The following is a 25053-nucleotide window of genomic DNA, read 5'->3' as shown; positions in this document are numbered from 1 at the left end:
GCCAAATCTGATTTAAATAAAAACATTTACTCTACACCATTTCACTTTCTTCATCTTAGTGTTTATATTTCAAAGCCTCAGTCATGGATAGTGATTTCACTGTGCAAACACTTATTACACAAGCTTTCAATTATGATATTTTTAAACTTAAAATGAAACACCTTTTCCCTAACAGAGCCTGAAGTTAATCGATACCGCACTTCAGGCTTGAATAAACTCTTCAAAATTCTAGTAACCTATTAGTAGCCTACTGTTAAAAGTCATGCTCACGATCAGCAGTTTTGAAAGGCTGGAAGCAGATCTATTGAGCCTAAATGTTAGAAGGATGATGGTGGTCAGAATGACAAGGGTGGTTAATTGAAAAATAGAGGCTACCTTCAGCTCAGAGCTGAATCACCCACGGTCTTGACAAAACTTCAGGAAATTTCCAGAGAACTGGACTGAACAAATAATTCACCCTGTGGCACGAGCTGCACTAAGCAGCAGGTAACTTCGGGGTACACAGGGAGCAAATGAGCTGCACCATAGGTGCTTTCTGCAGAGCTTATCACAATAGGACTCCAGGAGTATTTGAAAGTGATCTCAAAGAGACAGGCAAAGATAATGAAGTATTTCTTGATGCAGTTCTAGGAGAACATTAAACCCCTAAGAAGGACTTCCTCAGAGCACTCGGAGGCCGTGTGTTTGCACTAGATGTCAAGCCCACCCCACAGGTGACAAACTCCAGGCCTGAGTGCCATCTGTGGCCCCACTAAAGCTTGTGAAGTCTGTTATCAGAGTAGCTACTATTAGGCATAAACAAACCAATACATGAGTAAACTTCCTCCAACACAGAGCCTATGGTGGACCTGTAATCTCCAAATAAATCATCTTTTCACAAAAAGCTAGTTTTCAGATGGCACCGAATGTGAACCTAACCCTCTTCCTGAGTTACTTCCAGATCTACTGCTGATCACTCCAGGCCTACTTTTTGTGCACTGCTGCTCATTTGTTGTTATGCACAGAAGAAATCAGCAATGACAGCAACATGCAATGGATATCTTCATTCTGTCGTGCGTGCTTTCCCTTTTGACAGCCTCTTAACTATATCCCTCCATCATTTCAGGTACACCACAGGTGAAACCAGATCATCCTCTGCACTGGGTCTGTGGTTTGACACCATCTGGAAGGAACGAAGCAAGGACTGTGCTGAGCAAGAAGCATATCAAATGTCTGAGCTAAATATTTTATGACTACAAACAATATCATAAAGAGTCATGGAAATACCGGTAAGGCTTTTCCCTCTGTTCAGGAATCAGAATTGAAAAACAGTCAAATTAGTTCCATGCTAAGGACCAGGGATTCACCTCCAGCAAGGTGTGTGGATATGGCAAACATTGGGTTCACCAGTGCATGAACTTAGATAGGGGTTTACTCTGTGGTTAAATGTCCACAAAGAGCTGAAATTATTTATTGACATGCTTCCTTAGGGCTTTTTGTTATCGCTTATCACAGGCTCTCAAAACATGGAAATAATATTGCATTCAGTATTCAACAGCCTGTTTGAGGATCCTTCTGTATTAACACAGAGTGGTGCCTCCCAGTTAACAGTGGTATGAAAATGGACTGGTTTATGTTGTCATTACAAGGTAATAGTTGAGCCACAAGAGAATCTAGCCTCTCTCAAATAATCAGAAAAATTGGCACTGATATCAGTAAAATCGAGATTAAATTCTACTTACTCTACATTAAATTGTGTAGAAGCCCTAAGGAGATGCCTCTTCGCTTCTGAAGCACGCTTAAGCAGCAGACCGGAAATTCAGTGTTAGTTTAACTTAAATTAAAAAAAAAAGGCAGTTTAATATTAAATTAAATAACTCAGTCAGTAGTTTGAGTTTAAAGTGTTTGTTTCTGCCAAAATGGTTGTATATCAAAGTTAATGATCTGTTGAGACAGAGAGCGTCATCTTTTGAGATGACGAGTTCTCAGAGCTTTGGACCTTTGGTATGTAGGGCTGTTACCTGTGCTGCCTGAGGGAGCAGCTGAAACTGCTCGTGGAGCGATGGCAGAGCGGGAGGGAAACTGCTGTGGGGCTGGCGAGGCCGAGAACACCCTCAACCTTGGCCGTTTGGGGTAAGCGTTGGCGTTTCAGCTGGGTTGTTCTCAGGAGATGCCCAAGTAAGGGCTGGTGAGAGACAGCATGGGACATTCCTGCAAGAAGGGGGACTCAGTCGGCTTGGACATTTCAGGGGTTGTTATATTCATTTTTAGTTTGTTTTGATGATATTTTAAGCTCTTGGGAAAGGCACACCGAGTTTGGAATAGATGCCTGGCAATGGATCTCTAGAAAAAACAGTAACTATTTATTTAAGATCATTAATAGGCTTAGGTAGACATTATATTGCTTCATGGTTTTACAGTAATTTCATGGCTAGTTGTGGCAAAAACAACTACTAGTGAGCAAATCTACATTACAGTGCACTACATCAAGTTTTGTGTGTCTATATACTAATCCTTATATAATGTACAGGACAGAATGTCCCGTGATAATTCTTTGAAAATTATCCATTCTTGAGAATGGATAACTGTTTTAAAGGAAGCTCTAAAATAAACACAGAACTCGGAAGAACTGCCGGCTTTACAATGATCTGTTGTGTAAATCCTGATGTGCTCTGAAAACATTTTAGCTTCCTATACACAATTAGTGTCTGCAGTTAAAAGTCTGTTGCTACAAACTTTAAGTACAACACATGCTATCTATGGTTAACTTATCTTAAGCCACTTGCAGCTCCTGTTCTACAAATATCTGAGTTCTGCAGAACTTTCTTTTGTGTATTTATCATCGTAAGATCTCTTTGACTTAGAGAAGTGTTGCCCCCCGCCCCCCCCCTTTTTTTTTAATAAATGGGAAACTGTGGCACTGTGAGACCAAGTGACCTAGAGGCGCATAAGTGATCTCTGAGAGGGCAGGTGCCTGCAGCAGCTCTCTCTGGTCTCTAAAGCATTCCCCAGCTACTGATACTCGATTTTTCTACTTTCTAAATTCTTGTTTTCCTTAAAAACTCTGCAACTGAAATGCTCCTTGGATTCCAAAATTTCTTCTCTAAGACAGCAACAGCCAAATGCTTGAGGCCATGAGGAGAAGAAGCAAGGCTGCAGAAGGCATCCTCTTCTCCACAATGTAACCGCGAATCTTGGATGATGGAAGAAACTACTTGGTGACCAGTTTGTATTACGTCCCTTTGTGCGGCACCCTGCTGTCTCTTTCTGAAGATATGTTCCATGGAAAATATTCCTCACTGTGCTCCCTAAGAAACCGGCTTGGGCAGCAGCCTGTCCGGGTGTGCAACAGGTCTGGTGGGACGTGCTCTCGTGTGGTCGCTGTCATCACGCTGAAGGGCTGCAGAGGAACCTTCTTCATCAATAGCTGTTTCCATTTCTGTAAGGAGCTGGATCCTGAGGTAGCACACACCACAAATGTTTCCAAGTAACTACAATCCCAACACCCAAAGCTTGAAAGGCCAAACACCCAGCAGCAGGCAGATAGCAATCTTGCAGCTGCTGCTCTCCCTGCCACTCAACGATCAGATATTTTCCATTGTTGCCGGGAGCTCTCTTCTGATTCCCAAGCTCTTTCCCTCACTTAGTCTTTTCTGAACTTTTAATGTTTTCCTCAGCTCTTTTTTTCCATGCTCTGTCTGCCCATCAGCTTCCTTTCTCATCTTCAGTACTTGTACTAGTCATTTCTATGTGTTCTAATAGACAATTACATTGTAGAAACCCCCCGATCCAGCAAAGTGACGAGGCATGCGCACAGCTTTAAGTGCTCTAGTACTGTTGACTCCAACAGGGCTACCAACGTACTTAAAATTAACCACACATTTAAGTGCTTTCCTGGATCAAGGCCACCATCACATTGACATGAACCAAAACAAAACAGCACCTGAGATTCAGCAACATAAACACATAAAACCTCAACCAAACGCGGGGCTGTAACCTTCAGGTTACCTTTCTTCAGTGCCTGCTGCCATTGCCGGCTACGTTACGGTTACATCGAGAATCTCTTCTGCCAGCATATACTGGAAATAGTGCTTAGGAACAGTCCTGTTTAGGCCAGTGCTTTGGTACGAGTTCAGAATTTGCCTGGCCTGTTTTGCTAGATCAGGCTCTTGGACAATAAGGTCCTCGGGGCAAGAATCATGTTTATTTTTCTCCTTGAATCATATGTGCTCATACACCACAAAATAGCAACTGGTAACTTTTTGTTTGGAGGTACAAGGAAGGAGACTTTCTACGTGCCGGAGATGCCCTGGCTTGTGCGGTTTTAAGTGAAAAAGGAAAGAGGGAAATTTCAAAAGTATAAGGTATTAATCTTATCACTGGTGATTTTCTATAACCCTAAACATGCAAAAATACAAAATTAAAACCTCCCCTCTTGAATTCTGTCCCCTCCCCATCTTTTGCTGACCTTCTGCCTCCATTACCTTTTTTCTTTTATTCTCTGTTGATTACTTCACCAGTTTATACTTCACTTTATAAGCCTTGTCCTTTGTTAATCATCAAATAAGATCACGCATACCTTGGGCACGCACAAATCATTGTTGTCTTCCTACAAATGCCCCACCCTCAGTACCAGCTGAGAACGCTGTTGTGAACAAGCTCCAAGAATCAATATTTTGCATTCATTTCACCAGCACAATGGAAACATTTTTCCAAGCTGCTGCCAAGATGGTATCTAGTCCTCTTCTGAGTCAGCAGCCCATGCAGCTGACTTTCAAACGGCCAAACTTGCTTGATTGTAATCTTAAAAGAAATTTTAAAATATAAATAAACAAGCACAAGCTGTATTTTTAAAGGGCTGTATCGCTCTCCTCATGCTCAAGCAGAGGGTGACACTACAGAACGTGAAAGCCAGGGGAAAGAAGCCGTACAGAAGTGAGTGTTATTTGCGATGTCCCCCTTATTTCTCCAACTTCAACAATTTATTTCGCCCAGTTGGGGGAAAGGACTGGGCAGCGTTGTGGGGAAGTGAGAAAGGAATAGCTCTGCTCTATGTACTCCATGTCTTTTTGGCATCAACCAGCATTTTACATTCTTTAAAGCTCTGTTGGCCATTAAAGACAGTTTATCTAAAAATACAATATAGACAAAACTAGGCTTAGAGAAATGAAGATGATAATGAATTTGTAGAGTTCCCTCCCCTAAGCATTTTTTGCTTATTCTGAGCTGTATTTTCCCTCTGGTCCAATACATAAGCAAGCACGGTGCAACAGAACAGGTTCAAAACAGCGCATCTCTCCTCCGTTCTCATGGGAAGACTTTGGTCTATAATCCCTACTGCTCTGTGAATAAACAGGCTAAATGGTGAATAATTTTTCTGTTCCAAAACTACCCAGATACAGCTGGTAAGAAACTGCCAGCAATCCTATATTAAGCTGCAGCTTTGCATTAAATCAGAGACTAAGTACCTGGCTTCTAATCGCTAGTAGATCTTACTCTTATGAGAAGTTCTGACCTTCTAGCAAAATAGCTAGACGCTTTAACAAATCTAAAATTCAGAAATATACTGTGCCATGAGAAATCAGTTCAGTGGGTCAAACCAGGCAGTCAAAGCACGTCCTTACATCACGCCACTTATTCAAAAGTTACCTCTTTATGAGGCCGATCCTGAGGTTTAGCCTTTTTATACCATGCATAGTGCAGGACTTAGGGTGATAAAAGTAACTCAGCTTTAAGCTGCTAAGTCTGTCTTCAAGATGCTGGGGTCATGATTTTGGTACTGATGTGTATCATAAAAAAGACTCATAGGTGCTGTGGTTTTAATTGTCTTAGCTACTTATAGCCCTGTGAGCGCTGTCAAAGCAGCTGGGGATTGATTGGACTCCACATTGTGGCTACTCATCCTTTCCACCTCACCTTTCTCCTTTTGATCTAGGACTAGGAGGAACAGGAACTGTAGCACTTTATGGCATTAAAATAAATTATCCACTGAGTGAATCCATAGATAGTTGATTAAATTATCTCTGTGGCTGCAGAAAAAGCCACAAGCTGATACAGATACACATTTCCTCGGGGCAGAAAAAATCGTCTTTATGCAATACCATTTCTCTGCATCCTAAGATTGAATCTGAACCCAGCAACCAGAATACAATTAGGGTACCAGTGTTGCAGGAGGTTGTGACTGAAGATTTTTCTTCTGAAACAAATAAGTAGCTTTAAAAAAAAAAGGCAAATTAACGAATAGAAAATGGCTAGTAAGGTGTTTGTTGCATATTTTAAATACTAAGGGAGAGAAGAATACCAAATGTGATACAAAAGGTAAGACTAATAGGGAGAAGGTAAAGTGAGAGAACAGAATATTCATAAAATGGAAGTTGTAAGTAAAAAGCAGTAGTGTGGTGTAGCTGAAGCTTTCTGGTTTTGTAATATTCAGTTCCAGTGAGTTTACTGGTTCATTTATTCTTTATTCCACTGAATCTCTATGGACTTTCCAGCCATATGAAGTAATTCTCCTGTGAGCCTACATTCAATTCGGTGGAGCCACCACGTTGCTCTGTCAAATGAGACTGAAATCAAATCAGGTGGGCTCAAGACATTTTTCCATTAATATGGTATCTAATTCTTACCTAGTTCATCAAAAGCTATTCATTTACGGTGCTTGCAACTAATTAGATACAGGAAAACTGTTGGACGAATATGTACCATTTTTAAATGAAACACCCTTTCACGTGGCCTGCAATAGTTCCCCTAGGGAGAAATGTTGAAACAGTGACGGCTTGTTACAGCCTGTAGGATTTGCTAGAGAATAGAATCATCTCCCCAGAGAAGAACTGGTATTAAGGCACTTAGGCCTGGCCTGGCCACTACAGCACTGCAAGAGCTTCCTTCGCTGGTCAGTGATGGCCATTCTGTGACCGCTTCACTGCAATCTAAATCAAAGCTGAATCGCAGTAACGCCCTGGCACTCTAATATGTTGCCTTAAACCACATGAATGCTGAAGTAGAGAGTTCTTGCACATTTTCAGACTGGATTCCTTTTTTTCCCAGCCTTTTCCCTCCCTTTTTTAAAAGACAACATCAGAATCAAAGAACACTTTTCTGTTCTCTTCATCAGGTTGAAATGTCTTTAATCAGCCGGGTGGCTTACGGAGCTCTGACGGGTGGCACGGCTTTTTGGAGAGAGCCGGGCTGGTTCCCAGGCTCCGCGCCAGCAGCAGCTGGGGATGTGAGAACCTTCCACGCTGAACAAGTGAACAGCCCTGGTTTCCAGTTCACTACCCTTTGGCTAAGAAACAGCACAAATAACCTTGCAGGGAAGTGCTGCTGTTGAACAGGCAGGTAGATGCAGAAACAACCCTGGTTCCCTCTCAGGCTGAATACTGCAAAACCAGAAAGCTTCATCTACACCACACTACTACTTTTTAATTACAGCTCCCATTTTATTAGTATTCTGTTCTCTCAATTCACCTGCTCCCTATTAGTCTTATCTTTTATATCACATTTGGTATTTTCCTCCCTCTTAGTATTTAAAATATGCAATAAACATCTTAATCATTTTCTATTGGTTAATTTGCTTTTCTATTGGTTTAGAAGAAAACATCTTCAGTCACAACTTCCTGAAACACTGGTTTCCTAATATATTTGTATTCCACTTGCAGTGTTCAGATTCATGGCAATCAATGTACATTACGTCTCTCCCCTTCCGTGTGCTGGAGCAGCAAGCACTGTGTAAAATGGGTATGGACTGTATAAAATGGGTACAGACTGGACTCTTTCAGTCCCTCCTGCGTGCTGTATCTGCAGTTTTAACACAAGCTTAGAGTAAATCTCAGCCTACCTTCTGGCTGAGATGCCTTCTTTTTGAGAATGTTCTGGGAAGTTGCTTGGCTCAGAAGTTATTTGGAGAATGGTGGTTCACTACACAATCATAGAAAGGGCCATTTGTAAGCATGTTCTGCCTTTGTCACGTCTTCTGAGCAGAAGAAGCTCCAACCTTGTTTTTCACTAAAAGAAAACTCAAAGCCAACTCCTCAGTTTCCAGCTACCATCTTTCTCCCTGGCTTGGACTCATCTTATGCTGGGAAAGAGGAGAACCATAAAGACAAGGAAATTATGTACCACAAAAATGTTTGTGTTTGCAGGAGACAGGGAATGCTGCTATTTTCACGGTGTCTTATTAAGTGGAAGAAGAAGGGACGAAATGAAAAGTACACAACCACTCAGCTCAACGCACTACATTCCACTTTAAAATACGGACAAAGCGGAAATCGGGCAAACAAGTTGGATATTGAATTTGCAACCTCTCTACCTTCCTTTCATGGTTAGTAGTGATGTCACATTAGAGAAGAGTTATCATTTACCACTTACTGCCTGAAGGTTACACAGTCCAAACAACATGCGGCCAAAGTACAGAGTCCTGAACTGTACTGTGACAAATCAAATTGCTCGTTTCCCGTTTAATGTGGTGCATCGGTGTAGCTTTGATCTCTTATCAGCTGAATTTCTCATTATAACCCTCCAAGTCCAGCAGCAGGAACGGGCTCACACGCAGAGGAAAGCCTGGAAGAGCTGCTGCAATGGTGCGTCACAGCCTCAGCACATCCCGCTTCAGGCACCGCGCAGAAGCGCCTCAGAAACGCAACACCCGGAGTCACTCCCTTTATCACCAGCGCGAAAGGCTGTTCTGTCCCCGAAGGTCTGATTCATCCCCTGCAGGTGCCTCTCTGTGGGATGCAGACGCAACCAGAGCTCCTGTGCTCCCGACTTAAGCAGCTCAGATAGGTTTCTAAAGTTAGGTGGGATAAATCCAGACCTTAGCGCTTATCACAGACATCCCTTTAGCGCGAGGTTAATTGCTGAGGTTTGTATACTGTCTTGAGATGATACTCGCTGAAGGAGGATCTGTGTCTGGAATTGTCTCCCACTTTTTATTCTCCCTGCCAGAATCTAAGGTTTAAAAATCACTTTAAAATATACACTGTTCTAAAGGCTACTAAACCATGAAAGGTTTTGATTACATCTGCTGGGAAAGAAATACTTTTATTCTTTCCTATATACCTTCTCTCTTTCTGAACAGATTTAACCATTCTATGCCACAGTCTCAAACATATAAAAAAAACAAGTACAAAATCAGCTTCAAATGGAGTTAGCTATAAAAATGAGCTAAGATTAGTTCCAAGTCCTGGTACTGCACCTTCCTATAGTTATCTGCTGGTCTGTGTTCGTTTTTTTTAATAATACTTCCGGCTCTGGGTCCAAGGTTTCCTCTTTGCTACTGATATATATATATCTATATATATAGCAGTCATGAATAATTTATAATAGTTCTGGGATCCGACACATTATCGCCACTAGTTAAACAATGTAATAAGTAAATGAGATTCAAGTTGACAGAGCCTTGTAGATAAGAGTCAACTTCTCGTTTCAGATGTCAACATGGAAGCTTCTCTGTCATTAAACTGAGCACCTAACAGCATGGCCACTATGAAACCATTTATCACATAATTTATAGCGTGTTTTTAAGATAATTTGAATTGTTATGCCGAACAATGGTGATCTAAGTAAAGAGGAAATTGAGTTTGCCTTTTACAGATCGGCATGTGCATCGTGACAGTGTGTATCTGTTAACACATGGTTGAAATACAGGACTCAAATCAAGGATGCTGGTCTATTTGTAGCTGTCCCAAGTAAACCAAAAAAACTAATGATTTATTGGCAGCCCTGCACACTCACTGTGCTCAGATATAAACGAGGACAAAGGGTAGAAAATAATCAGGTGCTATACATCCTGTATAGTTATAGATTTCTGCATCTTCTGAACAGGAGACAATTGAGTCGAACATATTGAGTTGCCTTCCAGACTCTCTCATACATATGTACAACCACAACAGTTGATAAATACTTGCTGAAAATTCTGTTTCTTTATTCTGGCATCTTCCACTCAACTTCATATTGTCCAAATCAGCAAATTATTAAAAACAATACGAACTTTTCAGTCTTTCAGTCAGTGGAATGTGCTAAGATTATGTTGTTTCCCCACTTCTATTCTAACAGGTACAAAAGACTCCTCTGTAGCTGCATAACACAGATAAACACATTCATATGCAAATAATGTGAGGGATTGACTGAAACCTACCAAAATAACTTTGTGTCCTATGAGCCTTTGAGTTTTGTAATTTATGTGTCCAAGACTATTAGAACTTACACGGAACAGCAGTGAGTTGGCTGGAGAAAAGTTAGTGCTAGAGTTCCCTAACTCTAAGTGTAGGATTTATTTTATGTAATACTTTAATTATTTACTTTTGCACAGTAGCAGAACAGAAGGTCTGTATTTTGCAGGGAGAGCTTGGCTTGCTTAATCTAGAAAAACAAAGGTTGGCTACAGGTACCACAGGATGTAACAAATGATGAATGAAAATAATTATAAGAGCAAATGGTCATAACCTGTCCATGAAAAAAAATGAGGTTGAAAAGCAGAGACTTCCTAACCATTAGAGAAGGGATCCCCAAAATAGGGTATGTGAACACTGACCCAGCACCTAAAGACAAAGCGAAAGGTTTGGAGATCACTGCGTGAGCCAATTCAGATCCAGCTTCCCAGGCAGAGCGGGAAGGAAACTTCCCTTTTAAATAAATCACTAAGAAATGGAACAAAACAGAACTTGTAGTCATTCAAGGGGGAAACAGACCTCAGGAACCTTCATGTGCTCTACGGTTCTGGATACAGAAAGTGGCAAAGATTGTGTATTCTGAGGAAAAAGAGCAAAAAATAAAGCTGGGGAAAGACAGATGGAGGGTGGTTAACTCTGGTGACAGGTCACGGTTTGCTTGTTCCATGAGGCAGGGGAACTGAGGACAGAAAGTTAAGGCAACGGCATTAACATGAAAAAGCAAGAAGGAGCAAAAAGGCAGAGGAGCACAAAAAGAGCAGGGGAGCACAAAAAGAGCAGGGGAGGAGGGACACGGCAGCAGCACGGATGCTGCGGTGGGGAATATCAGAGGCTGGAATTCATCTGTTCCCAGGAACTGCTGAGTCTGGGCATTCCCAGGAGCTGAAGAAACCACTCTCACGAAGAAACCTCGACTGCGTGGGAGGCTGGATAAATACCCTGGGAGTGCTGCTCTCGGTCCTCTCCTCCCTGAGCTGGGGCAGGAGGTGTGAAAGCAACTGCTGCCCTTAGTCACTGGTTGTCCCAGGCAGCTCAGACTCCGGAGGCAGCAGGAACTCAGAAACCCGCAGCTCATACTGTGAATTTCATTTTGATGTGCTCCCCTTGTCTGCTCGCTCTCTCACCAGCTCTTTTAAGGCAGATAAAAGACAATCCTAAATAAATTTTTATCCTTCTCCGAAGTGGCATCGCAGCAGTGTACGCTGGGATCTGTAGCCACTGCAAAACCCACTTAGGAATAGCACAAAAATTAGTTGCTATTTGGGTAAATCAGCAGGGGAGCTACCACCTTTGGGTTCCCAGTGCCTCGTGAGCTGACTACTGGGAGAAGCTGGGACAAGTGTGCAGTAAAAGCCCGTGATGCTGTTCACGTTCTGTTCCACCGCGCGGACACACACGCTCTAGCCCGTCGGTTGTAACACAAGAATCAGTTAACACGCAGCACGTCTCCCAGTGGCAAACTGGACACGTGCTTTACTTACTGGTTTTGAGGTAGCACAGGGAGCTGGAGCCATGACGGGAGGCTTGGCTGCGCTTTGAGACGGAGGCAAAGAAAACCTCTGCCCTGTGTCCGGAGGTGAAGAACAGTGAATCCGTGTTTCTGGTCTCTCGGGCTCATGTTTATAGGATTCCAGAGGAAACGTGGGCTGCTTGGTCACTTGCGTTGGGGTAGATGGAGAAGAGGAGAGGCCAGAGGCTGCAAACGAGAATAATTACCCAAGATCAGCTCAGAAGAAAAGCTGACAGAAATCTCAGCTTTACAGTGAAACTGTTATTTTTTTTATCACATTTCCCCAGGCTAAAAGTGCGTATCTCACCTCCTCGTTTATGAAAGGGAATTGCTCTGCGTTGCTGTTAAAACTCTTATCGTTCAGCTGGTTGAACTTTCTGATCCGTTTAGAGGGAAGCAGAGCGGCAAGGCCAGAGCGCTGGAGGTTTGTGTTGTATTAACCTCCTGTCTGATTGCTGATTTCTAAAATGATCCTCAGCGCTGATTTTACTTTATTGTTATAATTTTAATAGTCCTGTGAGTCTCAGGATTACCTCTATCTCATGGCAAACTGCTCAAGAGCTTTAATGGTTGCTTTTTCTTCTTTTTCATTATTTTACCAGTATCTCAGCCAGCAGTTAGAATAAAATTAGGAGCAGAGGCGAAAAGAAACTGCATAATTCCCATGAGCCTCGCTCTGCTTTCTAGAAGGCTCCTGGCAATGCCTTTATACAAACTAGAATTGTTTTCGGTGGCCTTTGAGGAGAAAGTTTGTTCACATCTTTTGCTGAAAATCAGTATCAGCAGCAGATCCTTTCTCTTGCGAGCATCCTGTTTGTATTTGACACATGTATCTATCCCAGCTGTATTTTAGGTTACATTCGCAGGGCAGTTCTGAATTGTGATCAAACAGATGGTTTAAGCCATATTTATTTTCCATTTAAGAACCAGCAGGCATCCACATCCAACTAGAAAACTCCAAGTTACAACATCTGTGTTTCTTGTCATATCTATATGTATGTCAGTGAACAAAGGATGGCTCTCTCATGCCAGTATAAATCAGGACAGACCTAAATGCATAAAAATTGAGAGGCTGAACAGAGCTACGTATTTTTAAGTGGGCTGCAGGCACCTCTATGATCTCTGAATTTGGTTCACTTGCACTTCCAGACATTTGTGCAGATGATCAGTTAGTCCAGAGGGGACTCAAGTCCATTGAAAGGGAGCAGATAAGTCAGCATTTAACATGCATAAAATCCCAAGCCATTCAAACAAGAGTCTGAGAACATGATAATGCACCTTCATGACAAGTCCAGCTCATCTCCTCGGTGTGAGCTTTCAAAGCCCCACCAGAGGTTTTTTTTCCATTCAAAGGCTTTCCATCGGTGGACGTGCAGCCTCCGCGGGCCCTTCCTTGCAACCCGGGGTAAAGTGCATTTGTACAACTCCCTTTACACTTATTACCTTTCAGCGTCACGTTTTACCTCACAGATGGAATCTTCAAAGAAAACTTTGTATTGATGGCGAGTAAGAATAAAACGCAGCAATGACTAAGTTGCTAGATGCAGAAGACTAGAAATCCAGCAGCTCAGAAAGGGAATCTATGAAGAAACTATGAATCCTGACATATCTGGGGAAGAGTTACCATATCTTATAAATAACAGAATCAACGAGGAATTAGGTAACTGTTTAGCTATCATTCTTAATAAAAAACAACCTTTCTTGATGGCTTTTATATATGAAGAGACTTAAGAGAACAGAATCGCTCCTCCAGAAACCTGCAACACAATAGGCTTTAATGTGTTTTATTTGAAGTGGTGCAGTGTAATGTATTTATTTCTTTAAAATAAAATCCTAACTCTCACTGAAAAAGTTTAGCTTTGCTGGAGACAAAAGGACCCCCTACTCAGTCCTTTTCCAGAACTGCAGCTCCCCTCCAGGGACTTTAATTCCATTTCATTCAGCGACCTGCAGCAATAACCACAGATCCACTGGAGACTGGCTGCTGTGGGCAGATAAAATGCTGCTTCACGGGGTGAGGCAAGAAGAATAACGCTGGTATTTTGAATGTCCTCAACTTCTGCTGATTTCAGTGGGACTGGAGATCGTTCCACATCCTGAAAGATTAAAACACCACCTAACGTGCCTGTGCAGTTTGTGCTTACAGAGAAATTTAGGTAAACAGTTCTGGGGAAGATGCTCCTCTGCGTTTTTATGGATGTACAAATGTTTCCTGAGCACTCAGACTGGGGTTTGAGGTGGCAGCTGTAATCGATGCCAATGTAAAACCACTAAAAGGGAGAAAACCACCATTAGATCTTAAAGTCCTGCTGCTGGGATGAATTCATTGTGTGCTGATGTATTCAGCAAGTCTACAAAACCCATTTCCAGCATCAACAAGCTCTACCAGAAGAGCTTTTACCAGACATAAGGAAACCACAGATTCACCGTCCTACCAAGGCTGGCCTGCCATGTGAGGAGGACATCTCTAGGACACGGGAGATGTGCACCAAAGGAGACCAAGGGAATAACATCTCTTACACCCTGTGAAAGCTGTTGCCACCTCCCTGTAGATGTGGAGCAGCACAGCCAGGACAGACAGCGTGGTTTCCATTTTATAAGAACATTCACTACTGCTGAGTCTCCTTTTGGATGCCAACCTTGGCCACTTGGCTCGGGTTTGTATGGACGATGAGCATCTGTGACTCCAGCAGCGTCCCTGGGAGCAGAACCGTCTGTTTCAACAGTTAAAACATCAAGTGCTCAACCTGAGACACACACACACCAGCACACATTTGAGATTCAGTTTTTCTGTGGCTCAGTTTCTGCACAGAAGTAGAGGGAAAAATGTCATCATTTTTGCAGGGAATTGGGTTTAATTATGTAATTAAGCTTTTCAATCTTTGGTATTTAAAAGCCAACCTCATAGCATTATTGTGGTATCCATGTTATTTACATTTGTACAATACTGAGATTGAAGGAATAACCCCACAGGAAATGTTAACTATTTTTATGACTATTAAAACAAAAGACTTTTGGCTGCTCTGATAGAGCTCAACATCCTTACAAAGAGTTTTATAAAAGCCCACCACATAGCAGAATGAAATCTGTAACACATCCCTAGACCAAAATCAATTCAGAAGTGACCTAACTTTGTATTAACATTAATCCTATTGGACTACTGTCTAAATAGGCAGCATTGGTGTAAATATATAGTTATATACATGTGCAGTCGCTGACCTGTTCTACGACGAAGTAAGTCCATTGAAGAGACAAGATACAGCCCTATCCCACGGCTGAAAGCATTTTATTTTGAGGAAAGTTTGCATAAAACAATTAAGCAGCGACAACTAGCCAACAATTCTAGACTCTTCTATAATGAACCTGAAAAAAAACAGTAGTACCAAGGATTTTGGACAAGAAACAACCTTTGAGATTGGCTGCAAACTCTACTGGTTCTGCTAACAAGATGAACTGATATGGCAAGTAACTATCTCTTATGCTAATGTTTATTTCATCAGACAATGACATGCATAATGAAATGTGATATTTTCATGTTAGGAAACTAAATTGCTCTTCCCTTTTCCATAACATAAAACAAGATTTTTAGAAAGAATCTAGCAGATCAGTTACTGTGTCACTGGCTAACACAAGGTTTTGTCCAGTTTCCTATTGATCATCCCTGTCCAGTTCTTGAACAGTCCAAGAATTTTGCTTCATTCTGATTCATTGCTGCTTCAGCTGGATCTGCCCGCACATCTCCTCGTGTTTAGACGAGGTTCCTAGGGACGTGGTTTAGTGCTAGGGTTAGTTTAGGTTATGGTTGGACTCGATCCTGAGGGTCTCTTCCAATTGAAATGATTCTATGATTCTATTCTGTGATCACAGGTTGGATGCAAGAGCCCCAAGAAAGTGCTGCTGCTCCAGCAGAGCCCTCAGCTCTGGCCCAGTTAGCATGCAACACTAACTGGTATTTAGCTGGTCACAAACATGCAAAAATGATGTTGTTATCTTTGCTTGTTTCTCTAGGTATTTGCAATTATTTCTTTTAAATAAAGCCCTTATTTTGCACAGAATTCATTTCTCCACCCACCTACTTGGGCATTCAGATCCAAACCAGCCCTTTGCAGATACATAACAGGAAAGGCCGAAGCGCTACGTTGTCAGCCGTGTGCTCCCACGGGAAGAAGGGTGACTGACCTCCTAAATTTCCTGCATCCCCCGGGTGACACCCACCATTAGTTCTGTCACCTGCATTTCGTGCCTGACCTGGCAGGATGCATCTGGTGGTCCGTGGGAGGAAGGATGCTCACAGCCCAGCGATTCCTGCCAAAGCCGCCCTGTTCTATCAGCCCTTTTCCAGAAAGGAAAACAGCCCAGACCCCGTAAACCTTTGAGTCACCTGCCCACAGATGCTGCTGCCGGGGATTTCAGGGATGTGCTGGTGCTCCTGGACAAAAGGCGGCTCCGGGTGGTTTGGAATAGAGTCACAGTCCCCTCCTGAGGGCCAAAAGGCTGCTCTCAAACTGTATTTTTGTATTTATGCGCTTGAGATGAAGTTGCTAAAACTGGTGAGAGTTACTGGCCATGAAAAATAAATCACTTTTGCATTTTAACTCTTCCTAGGAAACACACTTCAGTATTCTCTCGTCCTGTACTTAATCAAGCAGATAATGCCATTGCTAACACATAAAGCTGTTGCTAAAATAGCTTTCCATAGGGACATGTTAACTTACCATTTAGACTGAAACTTCACAGAAAAAAAAAAAAACAAAACAAAAAAGGAATTTCCATGTGCAGTGGGGCGCTTTGTGACACTTTTTGTCTGGTTCCTCCCCAGGACAACACTGTCCTTTCATTTCCATTCTTGGGCTGGCAGAGAACAGAGAAGGCGACCGGCTGCGGCCGCTGAATTTTAAGCAGTCGGCAGCACAAGTGAATCTGAGTTGAGCCGGCTGTTCATTAAGCTGATTCACTCTTCAGACACAATACTATGCTAATTATGACATGCGAGCAAATTGATGCAAATTACGTGAAATTAAGTTTAATGCCACTTAACGGTGGTAAAACTGTGAACCCAGAAGCAGGTAAATGGCTGCTGGCTGTTGCTGTTCAAATAGAACCGGGGATATTGATACTAAGTGTTGTAAGTTAAAAAAATATAAATAAAATTAAGCCTGAAAAGCGATCTTAAGAGTTATTGGACCAAAAACTATGCTAGATACTGCCTAAGAAATGTCCTGCTGTATCTAGCATTTTCACTTACACACCAGTTCAGGATACCTCCCACCATACAAAAACTACAGCTTCTACTGTTGAACATATAGCCTGTATCTGCGACCATATAGCCTATACCATCGCTCCTATAATGGCCAGGCCTTCCAGTTCCCCATCTAAGCCCCCTGGTTCCGCCTGAGCAGCATCTCTCCTCCCTGCATTATAAAGCGAATTAGTTTCGGTCCTATTGAAGCAGCCCCGTGGCTTGTCATGTAGCTGGTACAGCATTCAACGGGAAGTTTACTTGTTGCCAAAAACACCTTTCAGATTTTTTAATTAATAATAGGAAGAGTAAAATACACCCTTTAAGTCATTAAAAATGTTGTGCTTCACAGGGAAATGTATATTTTTGCAGTAAAAGTCAAATTTCTTTAGTTCAAACATGCAGAGGAAACCACTCAAGTGGTCTCGGCCACAGAAACAGCTGAACCTGAAAGCACCAACACGTGCTTTAGAAGCTATTTCGCTTTGTAAAACCTCGGGCAAAGCCACATCAGTTTCCAGGACTCAGCCCATCCTCCTCTGCTCGTGGTTTCTTTATGTGCCTGAACAACCATCTGTGGGATCTGCAATGTAACAGCTTTTCCTCGTAAAACTGAGAAAGTCAGGAGCTTCTGAAGAGTTTAATTAGTAAAGTTTTGAGAAGTTTTTCTTTCTGAAGATCTCAAGGCTGCTCATCAGACAGGGCCTCTCTTACCCTGCCCAGAACTGGACATTTGTTATCTCACGTGTGTCAAACGTACTGGAAAAGGGCTTGGCATGTTATGTCAGCGTGGCTTATCAAACAGAACTGAAATAGTATTTAATGTCCTAAGAGGAGCTTTTCCAACCGCGAGCAGGCTGCCCCTCCTGCCTCAGGCTTTGCAGGTCTCGGGTTTGTGTTGTTTTGCCTTTTGGAAGCGCACTGTGAGGCTCTGGAGATGGCACCGGAGCAGCTGTCGTCTGGCTGATGTGTGTGACAGGCTCCCGGCCACAGGCTTCCAAATTTCTATGGGAATGCGTGAGCTGACTCGATGGTCAGGAGAGAGGTGCCTGCCAAGGGCTGTGAACCTGGGCGATAGGAAAGCTGCAGGAAGCACTATATAGGATCCAGAGATGTATACAATTATGAATTTGTTGCTTTTAAAGCAATAAATACGTGGGATCCAAATACAGCAAGCAGAGAGCAGGAACCCTGCACAGAGCATCCCTCCCAATGGGACTTTTCTAGTTCTCATTGGCAGGAAGGTCCCAACCTGGCTTCTAACTCCAATTTTCTGCCACCCCTTCTCCTTTGTCTTGCAAATACTGGAGAGAATACCACGGGCAAATAATTCATAGCAAAGAAATGAATATCACTCATGAGCTTGATGGCAAAGAATGGCTCTTTTTTTGTTGGTTTGGGGTTTGTTTTGTTTGTTTTGTTTTTGAGACAGCCAAATGTAGGTTCCACTGCTGTTTGACAGCCTGACAGGTGATAAATGAAGAGGTCCTGGTTGAGGTAGCTACTGAATAGCTGCCTGAGCCAGGCACAAGCAATTAGCTTGGTATATTAATTATATTAGGAGACTCAGCACCAAGAGTTCACCAGACAAGCCATGTGTTTTCTGTGTCAGAAAACAGGCAATGTGCACCTTGTCAGCTCAAGTGCCAATGAGAGGAGTCAAATATTAACAGTGACCCTCAGCAGGTACCACCACGATGGGCACACGTCATGCAGAACCACAAGAAGCAGAGGGAGTAGGTTTGGTGTGCGTCTCTAGGAGATGCACAGGTGAGCAGAGACTGGTTTATCGTCCCGTGCACCCCCTCCCGCAGAGCACGGGCTCGAGCAGCTCGCAAATATCAGCGTTTCACTTTCCGAATCATCTGGCAAACTTTCAATGCTGCCACTGACGGCAGAGCCGGAGGAGGCTGAAGGGTGGCACCTTCCAAAGGGCTCCTGCTGGACACAAAGCCAGACCTGCCGAAAATGGGATATGACATTCAACAGCTGCTGCCTGGGGGTAACTGTGGGTTATAACAAACGCTAACAGTGCAGTACTACGATACCATATAAAAAGCTGCTAAAATGAAAATCAATCACCCCTCTTCATTCAAACCACGCTTGAAAGACACGCGACATCCGTGCAAACCCCGAGTTTCTTTTCCCGACCCGAACCAGATGACTGATGAGCGTAAGCCGGTCCATGCAAATCAGCCACGTGCAGCAGTTGGCGCTTATCGACATCCCGGGAGCTGCTGAAAGAACAGCTCCCCGGCCCGTATCGGCACGTTGGCCGGCACAGCGCGGCATCACATGGCAGAGGTTCACATGGCCGCCGGGTACGCGCTGGTCAGGGCCGGCTGCCGGGGGAACAACGCCCGCAGCATCCACACACCACCTGGCACCGCCGCCTGCACCTTGTGCTCGGAGCCTTTCACCAAATAACTCTTGTTTTCTGTTTTAGCCAAGACGCCTGTTTGCTAAAGCGAAGATTTAACAGCTCTTCTAGGGTTTCTCTGCTGGCTTGAGCCCAGCTGGGCTAAATGCTCTCCTGCCATCCCCAAAAGCTGCAAACTGCCTTTGGTGACACTTCAGTGGCCAGCCCTGTCTGTCCGTCCGTCACTCTGTCGCTCTGCTAGAGGCTGTGATAACGGCTTTCTGTCCCCACGCTCTGCTTTTGCACGGCTAAACTTCCAAACCGCAGTTGTCGTCATCGTTTGCGTTTTGCCACTGTGTGCAATGTGCTTCACAAACATAAAAGATAACACAGGCCCTGACCTGAAAGGTTTACATTTCAACAGGCAAAAGAGGAGGAAAATTAAGGGCATAAAGGCAGGAGGGGGAATGTTTTATGCACAGTGTATAAAGACAAGTTTAGAAGTAATTACTTGCTTGTTCTGAGGCTTAATTTCACACTTACAGATCTCAATCACTGCGCTAAATGTCAGCGTTTCAAAAGCAGCTGCTTGGGTTGGGGGGGGCAGTTGCAGAATGGAGCGAGTTGTTGCTGCTCCTGAGATTTATAAAATGCTCATCCATCGTAAATATAAAATGAGGGAACTGAGGCAAAGATTTTCTGAGCTTGCTTGCTTTAAATCAGTGCCTTAACCATGTACCTTATTTCTGCTAAAACAGAAGAATACCCTGTGGAAACTCAAAACAAAACCAACCAAACAAACAACAACAAAACCCACCGAAAAACCCAACACAAATACGTCATTAGTGTCCCAAGTTAAGAAAAAAACCAGTCTAAATCCGAGCCTGCAGAACCCCACTGAAATCACTACGGGTGATTTCGTCTGCATGGTACATCTACTCTCTGTGTAACTGACAGACGGAATATCAATGCGCATAGAAAGCACCGGGATACCCATTTACAGCGTACGCGTGCGGGGCTGGGGCTGGGGCACATCCTGCTGAGAGAGTTTGGGCTGCACCCGGCGGAGGTTCAGAATAGCAATTTCATTTCTCAGATGATATTAACCGCAGTTCCCTACTCTCACAATGAAGAAAATAGCTCTGGAGGTGCCAGCAAAGGCATCAGAGTTACGACGGGACCGTGAGTCTTGCAGCACAGTTTACTTTTGTTTATTTTCTGCAATGCTTACAAGGGCACTGAGGTGAGAGTAATTAAATATTTGCAAAGTCCTCCAAATCCTTGGGAAAGCTGTAGCTAGAGAGCGAAGCAGTGATTTGCAATTTCTCTGCTTCTGAAATTCATGTTTTTCAAACCCTCTGTTCTTCTCTTAATAAAGGAACAAAAAATCTCCCTCATTCCAGCTCTTTTCAAAATTCACCATGAGTCCCCGCTCTGCTTCAGCCCGTGGCGTTCGCCTCTCCCCGCTGTGTCTGACTCAGGCTTCTGTCTCATCATCATTCTTATCTCGCTAACCTGGGAATTAATCTGTGCGCATATGGCGCAGCAGAGATGACACAGTGCTCTCCAGCACACCTACCAAAGCCTTCTCAAGAAATAGCTAATGACTTCATGGCTCTTGTTTGATTGAAAATAAATTGCTATGGGTCTGCTCCTGCTCCTTATGCCGCTTGGTAGCATAATTTCCGTTTCCTTCACTGGTATTGGATCACGCTTTTATCTGAACATCAGTGCAGTAAACGGCTGCTTTCTCTAGACACCAACCACGAAATAACCCAAACAACACCGGCTTTCTTCTGCCTTTCACAACTAGATCTCAAAGTGATGTAGATTACAACTAACCCCCTGTCTCTGTCCTTCAGGTTAGTCTGAATTTGGAATGGTTTCCCCATGCAGAACAAACACTCGTCCTGGCACGAGTACGAGGGCAGCGAGAAAGGGGGTGGGAAGGGAGTGGAATCACTTTGTACAGTGACACTGCTGGTTTGTACCACTCGAGGCGTGTAGAAAACCACAGCCCAAGTTCTTCTAGCTGCTGTGACCAGAGTTGTCCATCTGGGATCTGGTTGAGGGCACAAGGGAGAAAAAAGGGGAAGCGGCAGCTGCACAACCATATGCTGAAACCACAGCTATATCAGAAGACTTAAAATATGCCCTGAATTGGGATGTACTTATCTACCACTGGCAAGTCCATGCTTCCCATATATGAAGAATCAGTTACCATCCTGTTTTCTTCTCCGAGCACAGAAGCTGGGTAAGATTAAAATCAAATGAAGCCCCGTCCTCTTGCTGTGATTCGGCACACTCCTACCAGTAACATAAGGACTGTCATGATGCCCACCAATGAAATGAGGCTGAAGAACAACATTATCACATCTGTACCTCAAAACTGCAGGAAGGAGCCAGGAGGTACCTCAAGAGGCTACCCAAGATGTACTAAAATGTACATCGACAAAGTTTTAGATGCTGGTGTTGCCGCAGTTGTGCAAGTCAAACACACGCAGCCAGCACGCTGGGCCATGAGCACGCAGTCCCGTCCTGCTTGAAGGAAGAGTTCAGCCAGAAATAAATCCCTGATTTGTTAACAGAAGCATAAAAGGAACTTTAAACACGTACCTGGATAAATATCACTCCCATGACATGAACCATTGCTGACCCAGGGATATTTAATGATCCTGCTGTTCTGGAGGTTCACTTAAATTCTATCATCTTATTATTCTCACCTGCCCAAGGGTAAGATTCATACTCATGGGAAGGGACTAAACTCCACTGCACTGGATCAACCAACACCTGGTCTGATTTTACATCTCTACGGTCAAGTGTTTATATTTACCACACACATTTCTGATATTTCTGTGTCAACTACATGACGCAAGGTTGGCTCGTGCCTTCTCATCCACGTATGCTTCCTTGGCTCTTGATCTGTCTCCTCCTTCTGCAGACCACGCATCTCCTCTCTATGCTTCCCGCTAAAAATATCAAATCTAACGCTCCACTTCAAGTCCACTGGAGACTGACGCTATTAAAGGAAATTTGAGGAATTCCTCACACATTTCCTTTTTTCTAGTTGTTTCACCTTCTGTTTGCAAGCTGATCTAAACCTTCCTCATCCACTTGTGCCCTCACCAGAGCACCTGCACAGGTGTTAGTAACAGAACCAGTTTTACAAAATGTTCCTGAAAGGATAAATCAGTTTTGTAAACTGTCCCTGAAAGGATGTTCAAGCATATCGTGTGCGAGTATACTCCTATCTTAACAACCTAGCTTTTATCTTAGCCTAAATACGCATAGAGTGAGGAGAAGTACATGCAGTATCTCCGGAGGTTGAGCAAGTCAGCAGTTATCTAGCTATAGAAGTAGTATGCCTGTGCAGTACCCAAAGGTGAAAGGGACAGAAGTGATGAAGACTACTTACTTCATCCTGAAGACCCCCTGAAAGACCACCAGAGGACACTGCACATGATCAAAATAGTTCCAAGATGTTGCAATCGATGTTGCAATCAATGTTGAGTAACCATTACGTATCTTAATGAATATATTAATATGTATGTGAATGGACTGTATAAATACTGTGTAACTTAAACTGACCAGCGAAGCCAGCTTTGGGTGCGAACCCCTGGTTTCCCAGCGCTGAAATGAAGCACCGCATATAACTACGCCCGTGGTTATGTGTCCTGATTGCTAACACAGGGAGCGGCTTCTTTTGCCGGCTGTACCGCGGGTTGCGGCTGCAGCCTCCTCTCCCCAGCCGGCTCAGCGGTGCCGCGAGCGCCTGGCAGGCAGGAGCACCAGTGCCCTTTGGCAGAGCACGCTTACATTTTCCAGGCAGTTTTCCTCTCCGGGAAATCCTTCCCCTCCCTTGTCACCCAAGCCCAGCTTCGCCCCAGGGCCCGTCCGCGGCTGCTGTGACAGCGTGCCCCCAGCACATGACAGCAGTCACATTCCTGGCTTGCTCTGCTCCTCGGAGTTGTCATCCTGCGGGAAAGCGTGTGAAAGCGGTAGGAGCCAAAAGGACTCAGCATGTTGGGAGCGAGTGCCCAAACAGGACTCTTTGGAGCAGGGGACACCTTCATGCCAGACACCTCCCTCAGTGGGAAACGTGATCTATTAAGCAGATCCACCTTTGCCCTTTCATTCTGCCTTTCCCCCTTTACCCCAATTCTCATCCTTTTGCAGGTGTCTCCCCAAGTCCCTGGAGACTCTGGTCTCACTCCAGCACATCAGAGTCAGCTGTGGACAGGCAGTTCACACTGACACTCCAACTACCCTCATTTCCCACTCAACGCTCTAATGCCAGGTAGGGATTTCACAGCCATCACTTCAGTCCTGAGACTTGGGGAGGCTGAGCCATGTCTGTTCACATACAGACAGCAAAGCGACAAACCCAGAGGACCAGCAGGCTTCAAACTGCAGAAGCCAGGCAAATCCAGTGGCTATAAAAACCACATAAAGGTGAACAGAGCGCTTGGTGCTTCCACTACATTGTGCAAGAGCTCCATGCATCTCTAGGGATGCACATTTGCCAAGGCCCTGCCTTGAAGTTCGCTACCTCTTCGACAAGGACAACACAACGTCTGAAAGCCTGGACATAAGAGATGCAGACAAAGTCTACAATATGAATGTTAATATACTGCAAGAGGAAAAAGCGGGAACAATTCCGACCAGTTAACACGCCAGAGAAGAAAAGCATGGACAGGCTTTAAATATCTGACCTCAGCATCTCCTTCCCTAGATGGATCAGTAAGAAGGCTACACCCATTCCTAGAAACAGCTCTGCATTACAGAGCAGCCTGTGGGCAGGGATCTGATTGTCTGCCCTACTGCTTTCTGTAATTCTACAATGGTGAAGGAAAGGAAGTGTACAGAACACACCTCTGCCCTTTTATTTAAGGCTTTAAACCCTCAAGAATCTGTGCACACAGGGGCAGACATGGAGAGCGGCTTCAGAGGAGGCTGAGAGGAGGGAACCGAGGGCAGGACCAGCCCTCCTGGGAAAGGGACGGCTCCACCAGTCAGGACCAGCGAGGCTGCTGCAACGGCGCTGGCAGAGCCGCTCCAGTGCTGACGGCTCTGACCTCCACCCCACCGCCCTGTCCAGACACAGCTGGAAACAGACGCGGTTCATGGCTTCCAACCATGAAGAATGTTCAGCCTCAAACCTTTTGAAGAACAGGAGGCCTCTTCACAGGACAAGCGTGATCCCGGCCAGAGGAGCGGGCGTCCCCTGCTCACCCACCCTGTCCCCGGGCAGGTCCGTGGGACGCCCCGGGCAGGGTGCTGGTTGTGCAAGTCCTGACTCAGACGTCAGGGAGCAAAGCCAACACCGCAAAGGCCACGGTGAACAACTGTCAAACGATAAAAGATTTCAGTCGCTGCTGACTGAAGCTGGATTTAACCTCGCAGGGAAAGGCTTTGTATCTCATTACCAACCCGCCGTGCCAGTCACTTCCCTCCCCAGCTGCGTTGTTTTGACCTCATTTCTGAAAATAAATGATGAGCTGTTTTCTCCTTTTAACAAGTAACTATGGCGCTGGGAAGCTGCTTGTTCTCAGTTGTGAAAGCAAGGCAGAGCTGCAACCTGTTCCTCGAAGCACGGGCAGCTTTGGCCGAGAGCATCACTACCCCAGTCCCTGCACACCCCCCAGATCCCCAGCACCCTGTTCAGAAAGCCATTTCCATGGAATCTGCTTCCACAAACACACCGTGACACGTTTCCAGGTGCTTCTGCAAGTAGTAAATTGCTGTATCTTACCCCAGTTCACTGAATATTGGTGAAACTGCGTTTGATGCTGGGAGT

At 44.2% G+C, this 25053-nt stretch overlaps 1 protein-coding gene across 3 annotated transcripts in view; it reads right to left on the bottom strand.

Annotated features, from left to right (window-relative positions):
* The window catches only part of PRKAG2 (protein kinase AMP-activated non-catalytic subunit gamma 2), a 224238-nt gene that overhangs the window by 62544 nt on the left and 136641 nt on the right, over window positions 1-25053 (bottom strand). For all 3 annotated transcript variants that reach the window (XM_082044012.1, XM_082044013.1, XM_082044015.1), the window contains one exon: window positions 11630-11844. In XM_082044012.1, coding sequence (XP_081900138.1) covers window positions 11630-11844 — 215 coding nt within the window. The remainder of the gene's footprint in view (window positions 1-11629; window positions 11845-25053) is intronic.

This window comes from Streptopelia decaocto, assembly GCF_964273445.1.
Source record: "Streptopelia decaocto genome assembly, chromosome: 2".
In the NCBI taxonomy this organism is placed as follows: Eukaryota; Metazoa; Chordata; class Aves; order Columbiformes; family Columbidae; genus Streptopelia; species Streptopelia decaocto.
This window is presented reverse-complemented; position numbering and strand designations above follow the sequence as displayed.